The sequence below is a fragment of the Ochotona curzoniae genome, unplaced genomic scaffold (assembly GCF_017591425.1).
Source record: "Ochotona curzoniae isolate NIBS_2020 unplaced genomic scaffold, NIBS_Ocur_1.0 contig_883, whole genome shotgun sequence".
NCBI classification, from domain to species: Eukaryota; Metazoa; Chordata; class Mammalia; order Lagomorpha; family Ochotonidae; genus Ochotona; species Ochotona curzoniae.
Genome location: NW_024466599.1, coordinates 70998200 through 71016599, shown reverse-complemented (window position 1 = coordinate 71016599; position 18400 = coordinate 70998200). Strand labels below are relative to the sequence as shown.

The 18400-nt window shown below is 46.2% G+C and overlaps 1 protein-coding gene across 1 annotated transcript; it reads left to right on the top strand.

Annotated features, from left to right (window-relative positions):
- The first annotated feature begins 334 nt into the window (after positions 1 to 334).
- Positions 335 to 13154, top strand: CUNH2orf92 (chromosome unknown C2orf92 homolog). The gene is made up of 5 exons (XM_040994139.1): positions 335 to 400; positions 4660 to 4761; positions 10435 to 10533; positions 11363 to 11513; positions 12754 to 13154. The coding sequence occupies exons 1-5, from the start codon at positions 367 to 369 to the stop codon at positions 12884 to 12886; spliced, it is 519 nt and encodes a 172-aa protein (XP_040850073.1). The 5' UTR covers positions 335 to 366; the 3' UTR covers positions 12887 to 13154.
- Positions 13155 to 18400: the final 5246 nt, after the last annotated feature.

The window sequence follows — 18400 nt, the reverse complement described above, 5'->3', positions numbered from 1 at the left end:
GTCACTTATCAAATGCAAGTAATTCTTGAAATCATTTGCTATCAAGCAGACACACCTTTGTACCAATTTTCCCGTTGGGGTCACACTGTCCTATGCACAGATTACTGAATTGCTGAGTGTGTTGTCTGCTGGGAAGGCATGGGAAAGATGAAGGTTGTGACTGGTTGTGTATTGGAGTTCTTGCAGACACTTTGTGAATGCTATGTGGGTGCAGATCAACCACACACTGTTCCTCTCAAAAACACCATGGGGACAAACATCAAAGAGAACAGGTGCAGGTCCAGTGAAAGATTTAACCACAGCTGAGGTTTCTTTCTCATAGATACTTCTCAGTCAAAAGGCTCTGACTTTATATCAAGTTCCATTATGAATGATAACAACGTCTTGGTTGAGTTAGTTGGTAAGTAACCCCTGAATGTGAAACCTTGAGGCTGTATTTAGAGAGCCATGCGCTTGTCAGGAGTTATTTCCCAGACAACCTGTACCTGCTGCATTCCCAGCGGTGCCAAGCACTTCTTCTTGACCCTAGAATCTATCCTTCAAGTGTAAGAATCCCAAGAAATTATGCAAAATATGGGAGACATGAAGGTGGAAAGGGCCCTGCTTCTCACCCCAAGTTCCAAGTAGGGGAGCAGGATCACCACCCCCTGGGGGGGGGGCTGAACTCTTCCTGGGAAGAGAGTGAAGAAGTGAGTTCTTGTGTGTGGTGAGACTCTGCATGATGATTTTAACTCATTCCTGGTGACTCTATGCTGTGACCATTCATCCACCCCAAACCTGTCAATGACATTTTAAAGGACACAAAGATTAGATGGGCCATGGTGGGGGTGAGATGCTCTAGAATTGTATTCCTTTATGAAAACTGTCATGACCACAGTGGGGGTGGGGTGCTGGAAGGTGGGAAGAAGGCTGTGTGATGGCACAATTGGCTAATCCTCCCCCTGTACGTGCTGCAGTACCACATGAGTGCCAGCCTGTGTCCCAGCTACTTACTTTCCATCCAGTTCCCTGTTTGTGGCCTGGGAAGGCAGCAGAGGATGGCCCAAAACCTTGGAATCACACATGCATGTGGGAGTCCCTGGGGAAGCTGCTGGCTCATGGCTGCAGATTGGCTCCATACCAGCCCCTTGGGGGAGTGAACCAGCAGATGAAAAATCTTTCTGTCTCTCCTTCTCTCCGTAAATCTGCCTTCTGAATTAAGATAAATTATAAATCTTAAGTAAAAGAAAGAAAACTGCCATTGAATTGGCAAGAATACCTTTTAACTAACCTGGAAAATGGTAGTCTACTAAGGACACTTTTCTCAAGGTGAGCTCATTTTGGTACATTTTGAAGGCGTACTTTGGTGCATTTCAGCACTTCATATTTGGCTACCATTCTGCAGCCCTGAGTCCTGGAAGCTGAGTAGCTGGCGGTTCACATTCCTGTTGAAGTTGGCTGGTGCCAATGTGGCCAAACCTGCACTGTTTGTTTTGTGTGCTGCTTTGAATCACTGCGAGGCTGGTACTGGGCCTGGCCATTGTTTAAGGCCTTAGGATTGACCAAGCTAGCAGGCAGTTCTTTGGAGGAAATTGAGACAATATTTTCAGTTTTCTCTTTTTGAGAATACTCTCAAAGAGTTTCAGAAAAGCTTTGTCAGGTTACTGACTAGTTTCACAAATACTAAAGCTTTGCAGGAACAGTTTGAAAAATTCACTCCACTCCCTAATGAGCAAAAATCAACAATAAATGAGTAGTGAGAGGGTTAGATTTTTTAGAAAGATATTTTAAAATTTATTTGTACTGGTAAGTCAGATATACAGAGAGGAGAGACAGAGAGGAAGATCTTCTGCCCACCGATGATTCACTCCCCAAGTGGCCATAATGGCTGGAGCTGAGCCAATCCAAAGGCAGGAACCAGCATCTTCTTTTGGGTCTCCCACTCGGGTGCAGGGTCCCAAGGCTTTGGACCATCCTTGACTGCTTTCCTAGGCCACAAGCAGGGAGCTGGATGGGAAGTGGGACCTCCAGGAGTAGAATTGGGGCTCATATGGGATCCTGGCACATGCAAGGCAAAGGCTTTAGCCACTATGCTACCATGCCAGACCCAAGGACTTCAAAATTTTTAGTGTTACCAAAATACAATTGTCTGGATGTCCATAAACTAGAAAGAGATGGAAGAACAAGATGGCATGGTTCATAAACTTCCTTTTGCAGGGAATCTGACAGAACCCTCATGAGCAAGCTGGAGCATTAGCCAGAGATAGGGTGACCTCCTTTGGGGCTCCATGGAGAGAGAACTTAAGTTAAATAAAATGAGAATATCAATAAAGCGGTCAGAATTTGTGAAAAAGAACCAACTATAACTAAAGTGAGAAACTCACTCAAGGCTTTCATCAGCTGACTTGAAAAGAAAAAGCACAGGATCAGTAAACCTGAAGATAATATGTGGAAATTATCCTGTGAGAGAATGGAAAGGAAGGAAATAAAAAAGAACATGAGGAACTTGTGGGAACAGGTGCTTCATCTAGATCTCCCCCATGGGTGGCAGGAGCCCTTTTAGTTGGACCCACCTCCACTGCTTTTGTCAGGCCATTAACAGGGAGCTGGATGGAAAAGGAGCAGCTGGCACATCAGCCAAAGTCCATATGGGATGCTGGCATCGCAGGCCACAGCTTAATCCATTATGCTACAATGCTCCTTATATAGATGAATCTAAAGGCCACTGTTTTTGTAGTTTTGGTTTGATCTGTAACCTCTCTCTTTCCTATGTAAATTGAAACGTAAACGGGTGAAAAAAAATTATCTATGAACATCAAAGTTTTAAAATGTGTTGCATGATAGTATTATGAAGTGTATGTAAATAGGGACTGAGTAGAGAATTGGTGTGCTATTTGAATTAACTGATACTATTCAAACTGGATTGCTTCAGGTTTAAGATAAAGTGTTTAAGTTCAAGTTTAAATTAGGTTTGTCTTAATTACTTTATGGAGTACCCAGAGAAGTCACTAAGAAAGTAACCTTAAAAACCATAATGTGGGCCCAGTGGTGTGGACTAGCAGCTAAAGTCCTCGCCTTGAACATCCCGGGATCCCATATGGGTGCATGTTCTAACCCCGGCAGCTCCACTTCCCATCCAGCTCCCAGCTTGTGACCTGGAAAAGCAGTCGAGGTGGCCCAAAGACCCTGCACCCATTTGGGAGACCCGGAAGAGCTCCCGGTTCCTGCCTTCGGCTCAGCGTAACACCGGCTGTTGCAGTCACTTCGGGAGTGATGTTTTTTCTGTCTCTCCTCCTCTATATGTGTGTCTGACTTTGTAATAGAAATGGATGAATCTAAGAAAAAAAAAAAAGAATCCATGTTTATTCAGTTTACAAGATTCACTTGTGTATTGGACAAAAAGAGGTTCAAAAAGGTGGAAAAAAATGTAATTCAGGAAAATAATAGATGAGAAGGAGCAGAGGCAACTAGGTTTTATATAATACCATTTATAAGAGACAAAGATTTGGAGATTTCTCTACCTGCTTCCTTTTTAAAAAGATTATTCATTTGAAAGGCAGAGTGAGAGAGTGAATGACAGAAAGAGAATCTCCTTCCATCCACTGGTTCACTCCCCAAATGGCTGCAGTGGCCAGAGCTGGGCCAGGCTGAAGCCAGGAGCCAGGAACTCCATCCTGACCTCCCACTTGGGTGGCAGGGGTCCTCTCTGCTCTCCTAGGCTCATTGGCATGGAGCTGGATTAGGAATGGAACAGTCAGGACTCAAACCCATGCTTTGTTTTTATTTATTTTTGCTTTTTTTTTTTTAAATTTGAGGGTTTCTGGGAGAGAGAGAGAGAGCTCTTTCATCTACTGGTTCACTCTCCAAATGGCCACAGTGGCCAGAGCTGGACTGCTGTACAACCGGGAGCCTGGAGCTTCTGAGTCATCCAGGTGGATGCAAAAGAACTTGGACTTTTCTCCTCTGCTTTCCATGCCACAAGAAGGGAGCTAGGGGCCAGCATGATGGCCTGGCGGCTAATTCCTTGCCTTGCAACTGCTGGCATCCCATGAGGGTGAATCCTCTCTTGAGCCCTCGTTCAAAACTTTCAGCTTGATGTACATGGAGGGTCTAGACTTAGGAGCTAGCACTCTTAGGCTCCTAGAAGAAAATTAGACAATATTGATGGTCTTCAGGTGAGGCATTGGCATCTTAAATGTGATCCCCAAAGCACAGGCAGAGGAGACTAATTAGATCAGTGAACATGCTCTAAGTGAAGAGCGTTGGTGCACCAGAGGCATGGATGTAATTGACTGGGAGAAGGCATTTGCAGATCACCTGTCTGATCAGGGCCTGGGGTGGGCTGAATGGGGGAGTACTGCGCAACGGGAGCCTTAGTTTCTGTTGGGGGTGCTCAAGAAATTGTGGGGGAAAATGTGATATTCAAACCATACTGTGAATATTCCTAAAGTTCTTGAGTCGTACATCTAAAAATACTTCAAATGCAAATTTTGTTATGCATGTCTACCACAACACAACATAAAAAGTAAAGAGTTTGGAAAGCAATAACGAAAGCAGTCATATTTAGCAGAGAGCTGTATCATTTCTTCAGGTCCTCTTAAACTCGCTATTTTAGGAGCTTAATTACAAAATATATGAATTCTGCATTGCTGATTTAAGCATGCCTTTGTCTCATTTAAGATGAAATTCTGAAGCAGACATCATTCAATAATTCCTCTGAGGTACCACCTGAAGAAGCCACTACAATAGGCAAATCAATTACAAAGAGAGATGTAAATGAAGGTAAGTGTATGTCAGTAGACATGTAAGTTCACTTAAAAAAATATTTATCTTTATTGGAAAGTCAGATTTACAGAGAGTGGGAGAGACAGACAGGAAGGTCTTATGTCTGCTGATTGACTCCCCAAGAGAACGCCATGACCTGAGCTGAGCTGATCCAAAACCAGGAGCCTCTCTGGGTCTCCCATGTGGGGTGCAGGGTCCCAAGGCTTTGGGCATTCTCTACTGCTTTCCCAGGCCACAAGCTGGGAGCTGGATGGGAAGCATGGCTGCCAGGATTAGACCTGGTACTCATATGGGATCCCGGGATGTGCAAGGCGAGCACTTCAGCCACTAGTCTACTACACCAGGCCCATGTGCACATTTTTATTAGGCTCTGTATTTGCTATTAGCTTTACCTTCTTGAAACAAGCTTTTGTGAGACAAAGGTAGACAATGTGAGGTCTCTGACTAAACTTCTATCCACAACATGGAGTCTGCGGTCTGAAGTATAATCACGCCTGTATTCTAGTATGACCTTTGATATGAGGGGCCAGACAGGTCCTGCCATTGTGGATGTTGTTTAGGGGATTAGATTTGAAATGGAGTTTATCATTGCTGGCAGCGCAAACCCTGGGTGAAATTCTTTTTTAAAAATATTTATTTTATTAATTTTTATAAGTTTTTTAAAATTTTTTAAGATTTATTTATTGGAAAGTCAGATATACAGAGAGGAGGAGAGACAGAGAGGAAGATCTTCCGTCCGATGATTCACTCCCCAGGTGACCGCAACGGCCGGCACTGCCCTGATCCGAAGCCAGGAGCCAGGAACCTCCTCCAGGTCTCCCCCATGGGTGCAGGGTCCCAAAGCCTTGGGCCATCCTCAACTGCCTTCCCAGGCCACAAGCAGGGAGCTAGATGGGAAGTGGAGCCTCCGGGACCAGAACTGATGCCCACATGGAATCCTGGCACATTCAAGGCAAGGACTTTAGTCGCTAGGCCACACTGCCAGGCCCCATTTTATTATTTTTAGTAATGTTACTTAATTGATTAGGGTACAAAGAGTCAAGGGCTACAGGAAAGTGGGTAATACCATTGTTTCCACACTAATATCATCATTCCTTTTCCCTGTGTATGGGGTCAGGGGAGATACAAAGGGAGAAGCCCCACCCAGCCTCCCACCCATCCCTGGTCCCAGATGTGAGACACACTCCAAGGGTCCTGCTCAAGCAGTTTTGATAATTCAACAGTTCTGAATTGCTGCCACTCTCGCTGTTGCAAACGCGATGAAATCTATTCAGAATCCACTGGCTGACATAGTCTCTTCCTGGTTGGGGTTCTGAGATCAGCAGTTCAGTTGGAGTGATCTCCAAAGAAACTTTGTCTGAGGTGATCCCAGATGGGTGACATTCTAACTCTATTCCATCCACTCTGTCCTTCCATGTGCCTGATGTGTTGTGGGAGAGTAGGGGAGCGGGAGAGTCCTCAGGGCCCCATTCAGTGGATAAGACAGAACCCCAAGTGTCCTGCCCTGAGCACACAGACAGACAGGACGAATGAAGGTCGTGACTGTGTCCCAGAGCAGTCTCCTAGTACTGAATAACAGGAGTGCTGGGGGGACTGGGGGAACTGGGGGAACTGGGAGAACGACAGATCACCTGAGGCTGGGGAATGAGCCTGGCTGGGTGTTGTGCGTATAGATGTGCATTCATTCCAGTGCCCAATGCCGTTTCCCACCACATCTGCCCTGGAAGCTGCAGGCAGGGGAAGGTGTCCATCTACTCCACAGACTTAACTCTCAGACACATGTTTCTGAAACTCAAATCGACTTCTCTATTGACATTCTGACTTCAGAAACATATGTGCTAAAGGAAATCTCCCCTCCCCCGCCTCACCCCTTGTCTTACCCAAGGAGCTCGTGTGGCTTGCGGGTCTCCTGATGCCAACAACTCTTTCCTCAGCACTGTGGACAAAATCCCTGATTACCAGTAAATGCAAATGGCTAACCTTGGAACTGGGAATCCCTAAGTGACGGTTCTTGTGTCTCTTGCCTGAGTTCAGAAACCCAATGAGAGCCTAGGGCAGGTGTCTGGCAGATGGGGTCTCAGGCTCCCTTATAAATACTTGACTGTGGGAACTTTGGCTCCAGTTGAGCAGAGAGCCCAGCACTGGGGAGGCTAAGAATCCCTGTAATACCCCTGAGGTCATACTTGTGCAAGATGTGCAGGATAACGGGGTAAAAAGAACAAGCTGTTGTTCTCCCAACTCACCCAGGAAACCCTTCTGCCCCTGACGTGAGGGGCTGAGCACTCTTCTGAGTGTCACCCCTGAGTGTGAGGAAGCAGGGGAAATCTCTGTGCCCAGGAGGATTATGGGAAGGTTGACTCTGGCTCATGAGTAAAGACCTGCCTTGCTGCTTTCACTGTGGTGGAAGCAAAATGGCTTGAGTCCAAGGTGAGCAGCTACCACCCCAGGAAGCATCTTTTGCAAGAAAAAAATAAAAGAATAAAGCAGGACAAACATGTCACTGTGCACACTTCCTGGAGGGAGAAGAGATGATGATTGTTTCTCTAGAGCAGCACGTGGCATGGGACCATCTCACTCCACAGTTCGTGTTCCTCCATTTGTCTGTGATGTGGCTCCCGCCTGACTTGGCACCATTTATGTAGACGCTCATCTTGGTTGTAGTGATCTGAGAGGCCTCCTCTAAAATATACTACATGTTCCTACTTAATTTTTTTTCAATCTTAAAGAGTTACAGAACACAAGAGAGACAGAGATCTTTCATGTGCTGGTTCATACCCCAAATGGTCAGTGTAAAGCTAGGAACTTCCTCAGGCTCTCCCATATGGGTGGTTGAGGGCTCAAACACTCGAATCTTGTTTGGTTGTTTTTCCCAGCTTATTAGCAGGCAGCTGGATCAGAAGTGGAGTAACCAGGATACAAACTGACACCTATATGGGATGCTGGCACTGCAGAAGGCAGCCTTGACCTGGAGTGCCACAACATGGACCCCTTAAGTATTGTTTGAAAAGATTTGTTTGAGGGCCTGGTGCAGTGGCCTAGCAGCTAAAGTCCTTGCTTTGCACATGCTGGGATCCCATATGTGCGCCAGTTCTAATCTCGGCAGCACCACTTCCCATCCAGCTCTCTGCTTGTGGCCTGGGAAAGCAGTCGAGAATGGGCCCAGAGCCTTGGGACCCTGTACCCGAGTGGGAGACCCTGAAGAGGTTCCTGGCTTCTGGCTTTGTATGGCTCAGCTCCCGGCTTTGGATCGGTGTAGCTCTGGCCATTGCAGCCACTTGGAGAGTGAATCACTGGACAGAAGATCTTTCTCTTTGTCCCTCCTCCTGTCTATATATATCTGACTTTGCAATAAAAATAAATAAAATCTTTTTTAGAAATTAAGAAAAAGATTTATTTGGAAGGCAGAGTATTTTATTCTTATTTTGTTAAAATTTTATTCCTGATGATGCTTACATAGTTGAGGAGGACACATACCTATGTGGACCACTGATTTGGGTGGGACTGGGAGAGAAATAGGGGAAAATGGGTGAGACAACTGTTTCAAATTTTTTTCTTCTTCCTGTATCTGGGGGAAGGAAGGAGAGAAGGGAAGAGAGTGGTTCCCAGCGGCCTAATCATATCAGTACCCTGGGATGCAGGACAGCCACTGATGTCATGCCAGGGTCCCTGATGTGTTTCCTGTTGTGAGGGCACTGCTTAAGTTGTTTCAATAGTTCTGAGATGCTGTTGATTTCATTGCTCCAAGGTTGAGGAAATCCTTCCAAGGTCCATTGACTGACACAGTCAAACTTGGAGTTTCCATTTGCCCAGATATTTGCTTTCAATGCTTGGTGGAGAAAGTTGTCCAATTTGTTCTGCCCTCCATCCTCTGCTATGGTATGTCCTGCTATGGATGTCCTCTGTGGGCCTCCGTGAGCTGCCATGTGCCCCATGTACACCTGACATGAATCCACTACACTGGTTTCAACAACCAAGGAGGGCCATTTCTGACACATGGTACTCCATAGCCAGACCACAGATCCTGTGATTTTTTGTGGTTGGAGTTGAGAGTCCAGTGGTCCAACTGGGGGAGTCCTCAAAGAAACCTTACCAGAGGTGACCCCAGACCCGACTCCTACGTGTGCCACCAGTGAGGGGTTCAGCTTGTCACCTACATCATATTAGCCAGTAGCTAAAGCTATTCTTTGTCTCTGGGGCCTCCAGTCTGAGTTGGGACACCCGGCAATGAGGTGTTATTCATCTCTACATAAAGGTCCATATCCATACTCATCCCCTAAGAGCATAAAACCAAAAGCTATGATGGCAGAAAGACTTGGTTTTCTCCTTGAGCACAAAGTGAAATCCTCTTGCTTCATATAGGATGAATTTGTTCCAGGAGGAGGGGGTGTGCATGATCGATGACTTGGGTTGAGTCTGTTTTGTGAAACAACAGGGATATTTGCTTACGTGCTTCTGTGCTCACTCTTGTAAAGGGCTGTTGCATCTTTCGTAGTTTGCTTTCTAAAGCTGCAGTGTTTGGAAATCAGTCAGTGTATCTGAGAACCTGACCATCATGGTATGTTCCTTACCACAGGGAAAAAACTCCAAAGGGTGGATGCTTGCAACCTCTTCATTGCTGGTTTTGAGTCTCCAGATCTGCTTCTGATTTTGACTTCCTGTTAATTTGTATCCTGGAAATCAGCAGGTGCTGGCTCAGGTTGCTGGGTTCCTGCCCCCATGTAGGAAACCTGGACTGAGTGCCTGGGTCCTGGCATTAGCCTGGCCCAGGGCCAGTTCTTATAGATAGTTAAGGTGTGAACTTGAGAGTGAAGTCTCTCTTTTGTCTCTGCCTTTCAAATAAATTTTTAAAAATTAACAAATGGTTATAATCACAACTCATCACATGTAATAGAAGTTCTTCAAATTCTCCAAAGATACTTAGGTAAAGAAAACTTTTGACCTTCCTGATGACAGTATATATAGTGACTATGAAAACAAGAGGGTTAATTTTGTTGTGTAGACAGGAGGAGAGTAAATGTGTGTTCAAGGATCAAATCTAGTTGTTTAAAGCTCTGTGCAGGAGCAAGGCAAGCCCACATCTCTATGCACTGACTCCACACTAGCCAGAAGATTCTGTCTGTGGCTGTCACCATCCTGACTGGTTTGACAAGTTGGTCTTTTCCGCGTGAAATGATTATGAGTCACCTTAAATGGGTGTTTTCTGTCTTTTTAAGTCCAATTAGATAAGGAACAAGTCTCCTTTTCCCAAGGAAAGATTAGAACTTCATCCAGCTATCAACACATAAACCAGTTAAAATGGCAGCGCTGGGATTCAAATGCCTGTTACTCTGACCCCATCTTTCTTCAACTGAATCATCCACAAACCCACATGGAGTCTTTTAGGTTTTATTATCAAAATGCCAAAAAGGACAGTGAGTAAGGGAGGGGAGAGAGTGAGTGGGAAGGGGAGAGAATGGGATCTAGGAGCAGACAAGGAGATCTTTCATCCACAGATTCACTCCCCAAATGCTCACAATAGTAGCAAGGGGTAAACCTGGCAGAATGTAGATGGTATTTAAACTCTCCAAAGTTCTGACTTCCAACTTTGAGTTTAGACAAAAATAACTTTCACCATAAGAACTCACCTCAGACCAGTGGTGCTTAATGTTAGATGTGTCTTATGTTTTGTAGATCATGTTTCAGAGGCGATTGACACCAGAGAATCCTCTTTGTACCTCAGAGATGTACAGGGCTCTGCGGCAAGCACGACGGAAACAGCAGTTAGCCGAGGTGAGACTCTCCAGCGTGGACCAGGGAGAGCCGTAAGCGCCCGGACTTGAACATGCATGTGGGGAGATGGAAGGCACACCTCTAATTTACCTTCAAAAGCGGATGATTTGTGGCTAAAATTAAAATCATTCTTGCCATTATCCCTCCACGTCCTGTTTCTCTGATTCCCTTTTCCTGTCAGTCTCGTTTAAAATGGTGATGAGGAGGACAAGACTTAGACATTCCTGATGTCAGCTGGCATCTTTTTCCTTTGAGCTCCAGCTAAGATCCCAAGCCCACCCTTGGTGGCTGCGACCCTCCTGCTGCTAGAACCTGGCACCATCACTGCCTTTTCACCTCCTGTTGGCACTGATGAGATCTGCTCGCACACTCCACCCCCAACCTGCACACATGTGGCTGAGTCTGTAACCATAGGGTTTGCTGTGGCTGGGAGAAAGGAGGAGGGGCGGCAGAGCCAGGCTTATATCACTCAGAAGGCTGGCAGCCAAGTGTTTATCTCCATTGTCCTTACAAGTCTGCAATAGGACGTTCTCACCTCCTCTAGTCTCTCACTTCAGTTCTCCCACATGGTTTCTGGCAGCTTCTTTCTGCTGCTCTATTGCCTGCCAGTGGCTTAAAAAATTCACTTCCCTAAAGGAAGCCAGTTCTTTGGTCAAGAGCACTTGCAGAAGCAGTAGGTGGGTCATGAGGTACTGGTGTTTGCCTGTCTGCTGTGAGCCAAACTCATGGGCTGCCCTGGCAGACTCGGGCTGGGCGGTGGGTAGCAGCCAGGGTCTGTGTGGCTGGCTGCCTCTCTCATGTCTTGTCTACTCTGTGTCATCTTCCGCAGGTGTCCGTGGTGGGAACATGCCCTGTGCGCAGCTGTTAAATTTCATGCGCCACAACATCGTTGTCACCGCTTTTGTCGTGGGTGCTATCTTAATGTCTTTGGTGATTCTGCTGCTTTGGTTCATCTCATGCATCAGAAGACGGCAACCATTGTGAGTGGCTCCCAGCACACACACTCACCCTGATCTTCCTGGATTTAGAAGAAGGGCTGGACTCCCTTCAAAACCAGGCTGTGTGTTTGTGGGCCATTTGTGGGTCTGGACCCCGAGGCATGACCTGGGTCCTAGGTGCTGTCGGGGTGACTGTGTTATACACTGAGGCCTTGGGCTGACTGGATTTGGGCCACCCATGTCCATCAGGCTACTGAAAGAGGAGACCCTGTCACCTCTGTTGCAAAGATGGGAAAACAGCCATAGGCTTGTCGAGAAGAGAAATGGATTGTGACAACAGGTGGGAAGGGATGCAAATGGGGCTGATATTCAGCTGAGTCCCATGGGAGGGGATGTTCCTGGTTGTTGGAGTCTTAAGGAGAGTTCTACTGGTCATGACACACAGTCACTTCAAAAACTATTCCCACCAACTTCTCCCTGATCCTGCACTTGAAGGTTTAACAGCTAGGGCAGTGATGGCCTTCAGAGGCCAGGCTCCAGCAGTGAGCATTTTGACCAGCAGAGTCTATGCATGTGCACCCTTGTTCAGTGCTTGATTAACCCTCTGGATGACAGGGCTCAAGCATGGAACTGTGTGAGCAGACACTAGGATTCAGTTAGCTCACAGGCGTGTGCGCATGCGTCACTGCCTTTTGGAATCCTGTGGCTCATGGTGCATCATTGGGCACCTATCACAGAGGAGGAGCAGCTCCCACACACCTGCTCACTGTGTCTTGTGCTCAGTGTGTCTCCAGAGAAAGGGGACCTGGAGGGCATGTGTGATGAGGGACAAGGTGTCTCCCTTTCAGGCTGTGTTGTTCCAGTTGCCTAGCAAGAAAGGCCCTGCTTTCCCTAATTGCTAGGAGCTCTCCAAGGTTCCCGGAACTGGTACCCACTAAGGATTCAAGATGATATGTTTTAGAGTGCCTGAAACTAAGCATGGTCTCTTTTCACTTGGTTCATCTTTTGGATGGGCTATTGCCCTTCTGCCATGCCCCAGATCGAAGCTGTGCATGGCCTTAGTTTGTCATGGGAAAGTATATCCCCGAAAGAGATATTTCAGCGACTCAGTGCTGCCCAGGAGGAGCAGGGATGCGATACAGGCCAAGCCTTCCTAATAGCAGATGGAATCCTTGCCCCTCCCTTAAGCCCCAAGAACACTAGTCCATCTACCCACCTGGAGAGTTGTTGAGGGTTCCTGCGTAAGTAGCTGAGCGACCTTATCTTTTGTGGTTTGTTTCAGATATCCTCCAGCAAATGTCACCTATAATATATTTATAATGGGAGAAAAAACATGGTGGCAGAAGAATTCTGAGAAATATCTCAGCAAGTTATGTGGAAAGGCGAAGTCGCTGCATTGCAATTCCTGTATCTAACAAAGATGCTGGAGAGGCAGCCAGCCAAGACAGCAGTCTACAGTGTGGGACTATGCTCCATCCAGATCATACAGAGGCAGTCCTACTTCTGACCTCAAGGTGTCCTTGGTAAACACCTTTATCCTGTCCCAGTCCTCAATGGACTAAGAAAACATACTGCATCATAGGATGCTTATGGTGACCTGAGTGTCATGCTTAGTACAGAAGACCATTTTCCCAAAAACCTGATTTTCTGTTACTCATTAATTCAGTTAGTAAAGCATTTGCTAATAAATTCAGGCTATCATTGGATAATTATTCATTGAACACCTAACTAAGATAATAATATCCAAATGCAACAAAGGAACCAAAGATGTTATCTTGCATGGTTCTGCCCCAAGCAGGATTGCAGTCTGGGGTGGCATGAGGGCCTGGCCACACTCAGTATGTTTTCTGGGACGTGGGAATACATAAAGTATGATACAGAGTTGCTACTCAGTTTATGGAGCTCCGTTTGCAGTTAGGCTTTCGTAAAGTTCTATAGCAGAATCAGGCACTTAAAATCAGTGTTTAAAAATTTCCCACCCATGTTTTCTTTGAGTAAGAAGTTGGTGTCCCTGCAATCTGCAGCCATCTTCTTTGTTCAGATTCTCACTTCTAGGCTGCTGAACAGAAACTAAATTCATAGAGGAGACTTCTGTCTTCGTCACAGCATCAGCTCTACACTTCAGAGACTCATTCTCTCTTCCAGGTCAACATGGTCCGCTGACTTGAAATTTCTTTCCATTTTTTTCTGTCTCTGTTAAGATTATTGTGGGAGTGTTTGGTAGCATAAACCCTTGAACATTTTCTCTGCTGGGCATGAGGACAGCTAAAGCTGTTATCATCATCTGATTCTACAGATACTAACATGGGCTCTCAGTGTTTGTTTCTGTGATTGTTGATTTTGCATATTGGAGTTCCATCTCCCATCAGTGGCTGTGTTACAGTGCTCTGTCTTTGGTAATGATCCTTTAGTGTCTGTTTTTCTCTGTGTATCTATTGTCCTGAGAACCTGCCCTGTGTGATAGTGCAGGCTGGTCAGGCAAGTCAGAGAGCTGTGGCAGGCCATCAGTGAGGACAGGCTGGGCTCTCCAACACAAGCTACCAGGCACATGTGAAATTTTCTTCTCCTGGAAGGTCCCCACAGCTGTGCTCCTAAGGCCTATTGATTGATCGAATTAGGCCTACCCAGGTTATTTGGGATACTCTCCTTTACTTGAAGTAACTGAATATAGAAGAACTGTGTAAGAGGCATAGAGACAAAATTCCCATCTGCTGGTTCACTCTCCAAATGCCACCCATGGTTGGGACTGGACCAGGCTGAAACTTGGAGCCAAGAATTCCATCTAACTCTGCCTCATGGATGGCAGCAGCCCAATCCCTTGAGCCATCACCACCATCTCCCAGGGACTGCATCTGCAGCATTTGGAGGCAGGTCCTGAACCCAGGTCCTCAGATGTGGGCTGTGAGTGCCTTAACTAGTAGTCTGAATGCCTGAGCCTTGACTCTAGACTCATCATATCTATAAAATGGCTGCACAGCTGTACCTAGGGTTGATAGTTGAATGAACAGTTGGAGGTTCTAGGCCTCCCAACGTACCCTTCAGTTCCTCACTCATACACATTTCCCTAGGGCATCCTTAACCCTCCAGTGAGCACATACCTCTGCCTAACATGATGCAGCCATTCCTCACACACCTGAAAATACACTCACACGCTCCCCAGAAGAGATGCAACATCATAGGATACTCCTTCCCTCTGATATCCAGGGGATTGCCTCAGATCCCAGCAGGTGGTGATACTGAGAGTAACCCTAAGACATCTTCTGTATTCCAGACAATTTGATTCCTAGCTCCTTTGTCTTGTAGCAGCCCAAGTTTGCACTGGGTAATGCCAGGACCACACGTCCATCCTTGGCCTGTTCATTCAAAGAGCTGAGATGCTCCAAGTGGCCAGGTGGCATTCTCAACTAGTTCTGGGGAATTAGGGTGTCTCTTGGTGGAAGCAGACCTCCTTTGGTAACCAAGTCCTTTAGAATGTGGGGTCCTGGGGGCTGGGAGCAAATAATTTCTAGAGGTCACAGTCAATAGAATCACCTCCATTTCTTCCTTTTAAATAAATTTAATATTTCTGTTTTCTTGGAAAGATGAGAGAGAGAGAAAGGAAGTGAGATCTTTCATCCATAGGGTTCACCCACCCCTGCACCCCTCAAATGCTTGCAATATCCAGGGCTGGGCCAGGCCAAAGACAGGAACCTGAAGGTGAAACTAGGTCTCTAATGTGAGTGGTAGGAACCCAAATACCTTTCTGGATCAGAACAGTGCACCCTTTCATGTGGGAGATCAGACCTGGGTTAGTTAGCATTGACGACACCAGTGTCACACACAAAAGCTAGGGCCGGGGCCCTGCCTGGCAGGGCTAGTTCACAGGACCTGCTAGTGAGTTTTAGGGAAGGAGGTAGGCCACATTAGGCTGGGCCTAACTGACATGCGGGAGAGCTGGGACTAGGGAAGATTCTGTGGGAGATTTGTGGACTTAACCTCTATGGGACTGCAATGCCTGCTAGTTTGTGTGAGAGCTGGGGACAGTGATGGGATGAGCTAGGCATGACCATGGAACCCTCTGACACAGAGACTGGGGTTGGACCAGGTTGGGCTGATGCAGCTGCAGCACATGCAGAAACACCAAATAATTGGATGTGGTGTGGGCTAGGCCACAACTTCCACTAGCTCATGCAAAGGCCAAGACAGAGGGTCAGACTATGCTGGGTAGGGATGTAACATCTGCTGGTACATATGAAAGCTGGTGGGGGAACTTGGGAAACTCCCATGGTGGGAGATCGAAAGAAATCACCCGACACTTGAGGGAGTCTCCAAGGTGCTTTATTCCGATCTTCCGTTGTGTCCGTTAACTCCGTTGTGACCGATATGACCGCTATGACTGTTACACTCCAGTTGCTCCCCCGCCAAGCCCCCCGCTTATCTGTCAGACCTGACCAATCAACTTAAAGATAACCAAGGCACACCAATCAGGGCAAAGGGCCAATCACAGGGCAGGAAATGGTCAGTGCCCCCAACAGCTCCCCCTTCTTTTTATTATTAAGCAAGGGACCGTGCCTGTCTTAGGTGTTCCAAGTTCGGGCTCCCCTTACCTGTCATGGGCTAACCACGTGGCTAGGAACGTGGCACCTGTCTTAGGTTGGTGAAGCCAATTCGGATTCTTACCTGACTCTGGCTACTGGTCCAGCATGCCTAGCCAGACTTCTGGGGATTCTCTGTTGTGAAGGGCAAGCACAGCTTGCACTAGCAGCTGCTGCTACTGCTGTTGACGCTGTGCTCAAGGATGAAGCATCCACAGACTCCAAAGAATGATAATTAATAAGATAAGGCCCAGGGCTACTATACCGGCCCATTGGTGTGCAAAGGAAAGATCCTTTAGTATCCAATTTGTCCATTGCTTTACTATGGCAATCTCTACTTTTGTGCTATTTATGGCTATAATTTGGGATCTTAGTTCCTAAGTCAAATTATCAAATCGTATGGACCAACTTCCACTAAGGGATAGCATAGCAGATAACTCTCTGGACAAATTCAATGCTCTGAACCATTGGTGACAATAGAGGGAGTGACACACATTCCAGGTAGACTAAGCACACAAGAGGTCCCCATATGATGGAAATAAGTTGTGGAATGCGTACCAGCACCGCAGTGCCAGAGCCATTCCAAGACTGGTTAAGGGCTCACTTAACTACAGAGCAATTCAAAAGGGTAACATTAGCACTCATGGAAAAAATAAACATAAATGGAGCTCGTACATATACATAAATAGCATTATAGATAACATCACAACTGCAATTAACTTTAACATTTTCTTCCCATATTCTCGAACTATTACTACTATAATTACAATTTCTTATCACTACCTTATCAATAAATGCAAAAGCTGATATATCTGAACACCTACCCCTACTAGTGCAAAGTACCCAGGCATTCCAAGACTTAGCAGAAACAGATTGAACAAGGTTACCACATGTATAGTTATACCCCACAAAGGCAGAATTTGAACAGGTAGGAAATAAATTGGTCACAGCAATTTCAGGTGCTATTCTTCTAGGAGTCACAGTACTTTGACAGCAGTCCATTCTGGGGGCCATTTCCAAGGCCCTAGACAGTGAGTCAATATTTGCTGCACCCCTTTTATGGTGCAGTTTTAGCTGGAGATTCTGGCTGTCTCCTCTTGGTATCTGAATGAACATCAGGCTGGTCAGCATCCACCACGTCCACAGGTTCATCTTGCTCTGGCTTTCTTATCACTCGCGTCAAACGTTCTGGCACCCACACAGGTCCGTCAGAATCCTGCGGAAAAACAGAAACAGCTCCTCGCGTCCGTCGTAAGACAGGATGCGGGCCCATCCATTGTTTTGTTAAAACATCCTTCCACATCACCCAATCTTTGCAGGGGCCTTCGCCAACAGCGTGGCGTTCGGCAGCAGAATGGCCATCCAAATCCAGAATCAAAAAATTAAAAATATAAGTAACTAAAGCCAATTGATGTTTAGGACTACTGGGATATAGGGTGGCTCCTACTCCCCCTTTTTGTTTTATTAATAATGCTTTGAGAGTTGCATGGGCACGCTCTACCACAGCCTGGCCCGTAGGATTATATGGGATGCCAGTGGAGTGTTTAATAGCAAATTCAGAACAAAACTTATCAAATGCTTTGGCTGTATAGGCAGGTCCATTATCAGTCTTATAACACTGGGGGACTCCCCAGGCTGCAAAAGCCTGAAGGCAATGAGATATAACATCTTGAACCTTTCCCCTGTATGAGCTGAGGCATAAAGAACCCCAGAGCAGGTATCAATTGAGACATGAACAAAAGAAAGGCAACCAAAACTGGGAACATGGGTAACATCCATCTGCCATATATGATTAGGCACAAGACCACGGGGATTAACCCCAAAGCAAGGCTGGGATAAAAATGAGACACAATTTTGGCATTGTCTAATAATACAAAAATATGGTTGGATCCAATTAGTATACCCCAATACCTGCTGGAAATCATTAAGCGTCTTTAAACCATCTATTCTGATTTTTTTTTTTTTTTTTTGCGTTTCCATAAGACTTTCTCACCTTCCTGTATACGTCCTCTGAATTTATCAGTGCCACCTGTCAGGTAAGACTTAATCAATGTCCAGATCCTGACCCTTCCTGGAGGAAGGGGATCCTGCTGTTCTGCCCTAGCTAAATCTTTGCTTAAATGTTCCCATTGTGGCAGGATCAAAAAACCCTCCTCCAGAAACCACAGCGCGATCCTCTGCACCGTTTGCAAAAACAACAGTACCATCAGCAGTTTGTACAATAAAGGCTGCATGCGCGCTGAAGAAGTTAAATTGCCCATATTTCTAACACCTCTGATCACTGCTTACCTGCAAACTTGACCAATCATCTGACTGATCATTAACCACGAACTTGAATGAGCTTGCTAAACCGCG

Bases quoted from the DNA above. Each gene is read 5' to 3' on its own strand.
- CUNH2orf92 (XM_040994139.1), top strand. From the start codon at position 367: ATGAATGATAACAACGTCTTGGTTGAGTTAGTTG. The intron at 10,534-11,362 runs GTGAGACTCTCC...CATCTTCCGCAG, and splicing joins GGAAACAGCAGTTAGCCGAG to GTGTCCGTGGTGGGAACATG. The intron at 11,514-12,753 runs GTGAGTGGCTCC...GGTTTGTTTCAG, and splicing joins ATCAGAAGACGGCAACCATT to ATATCCTCCAGCAAATGTCA.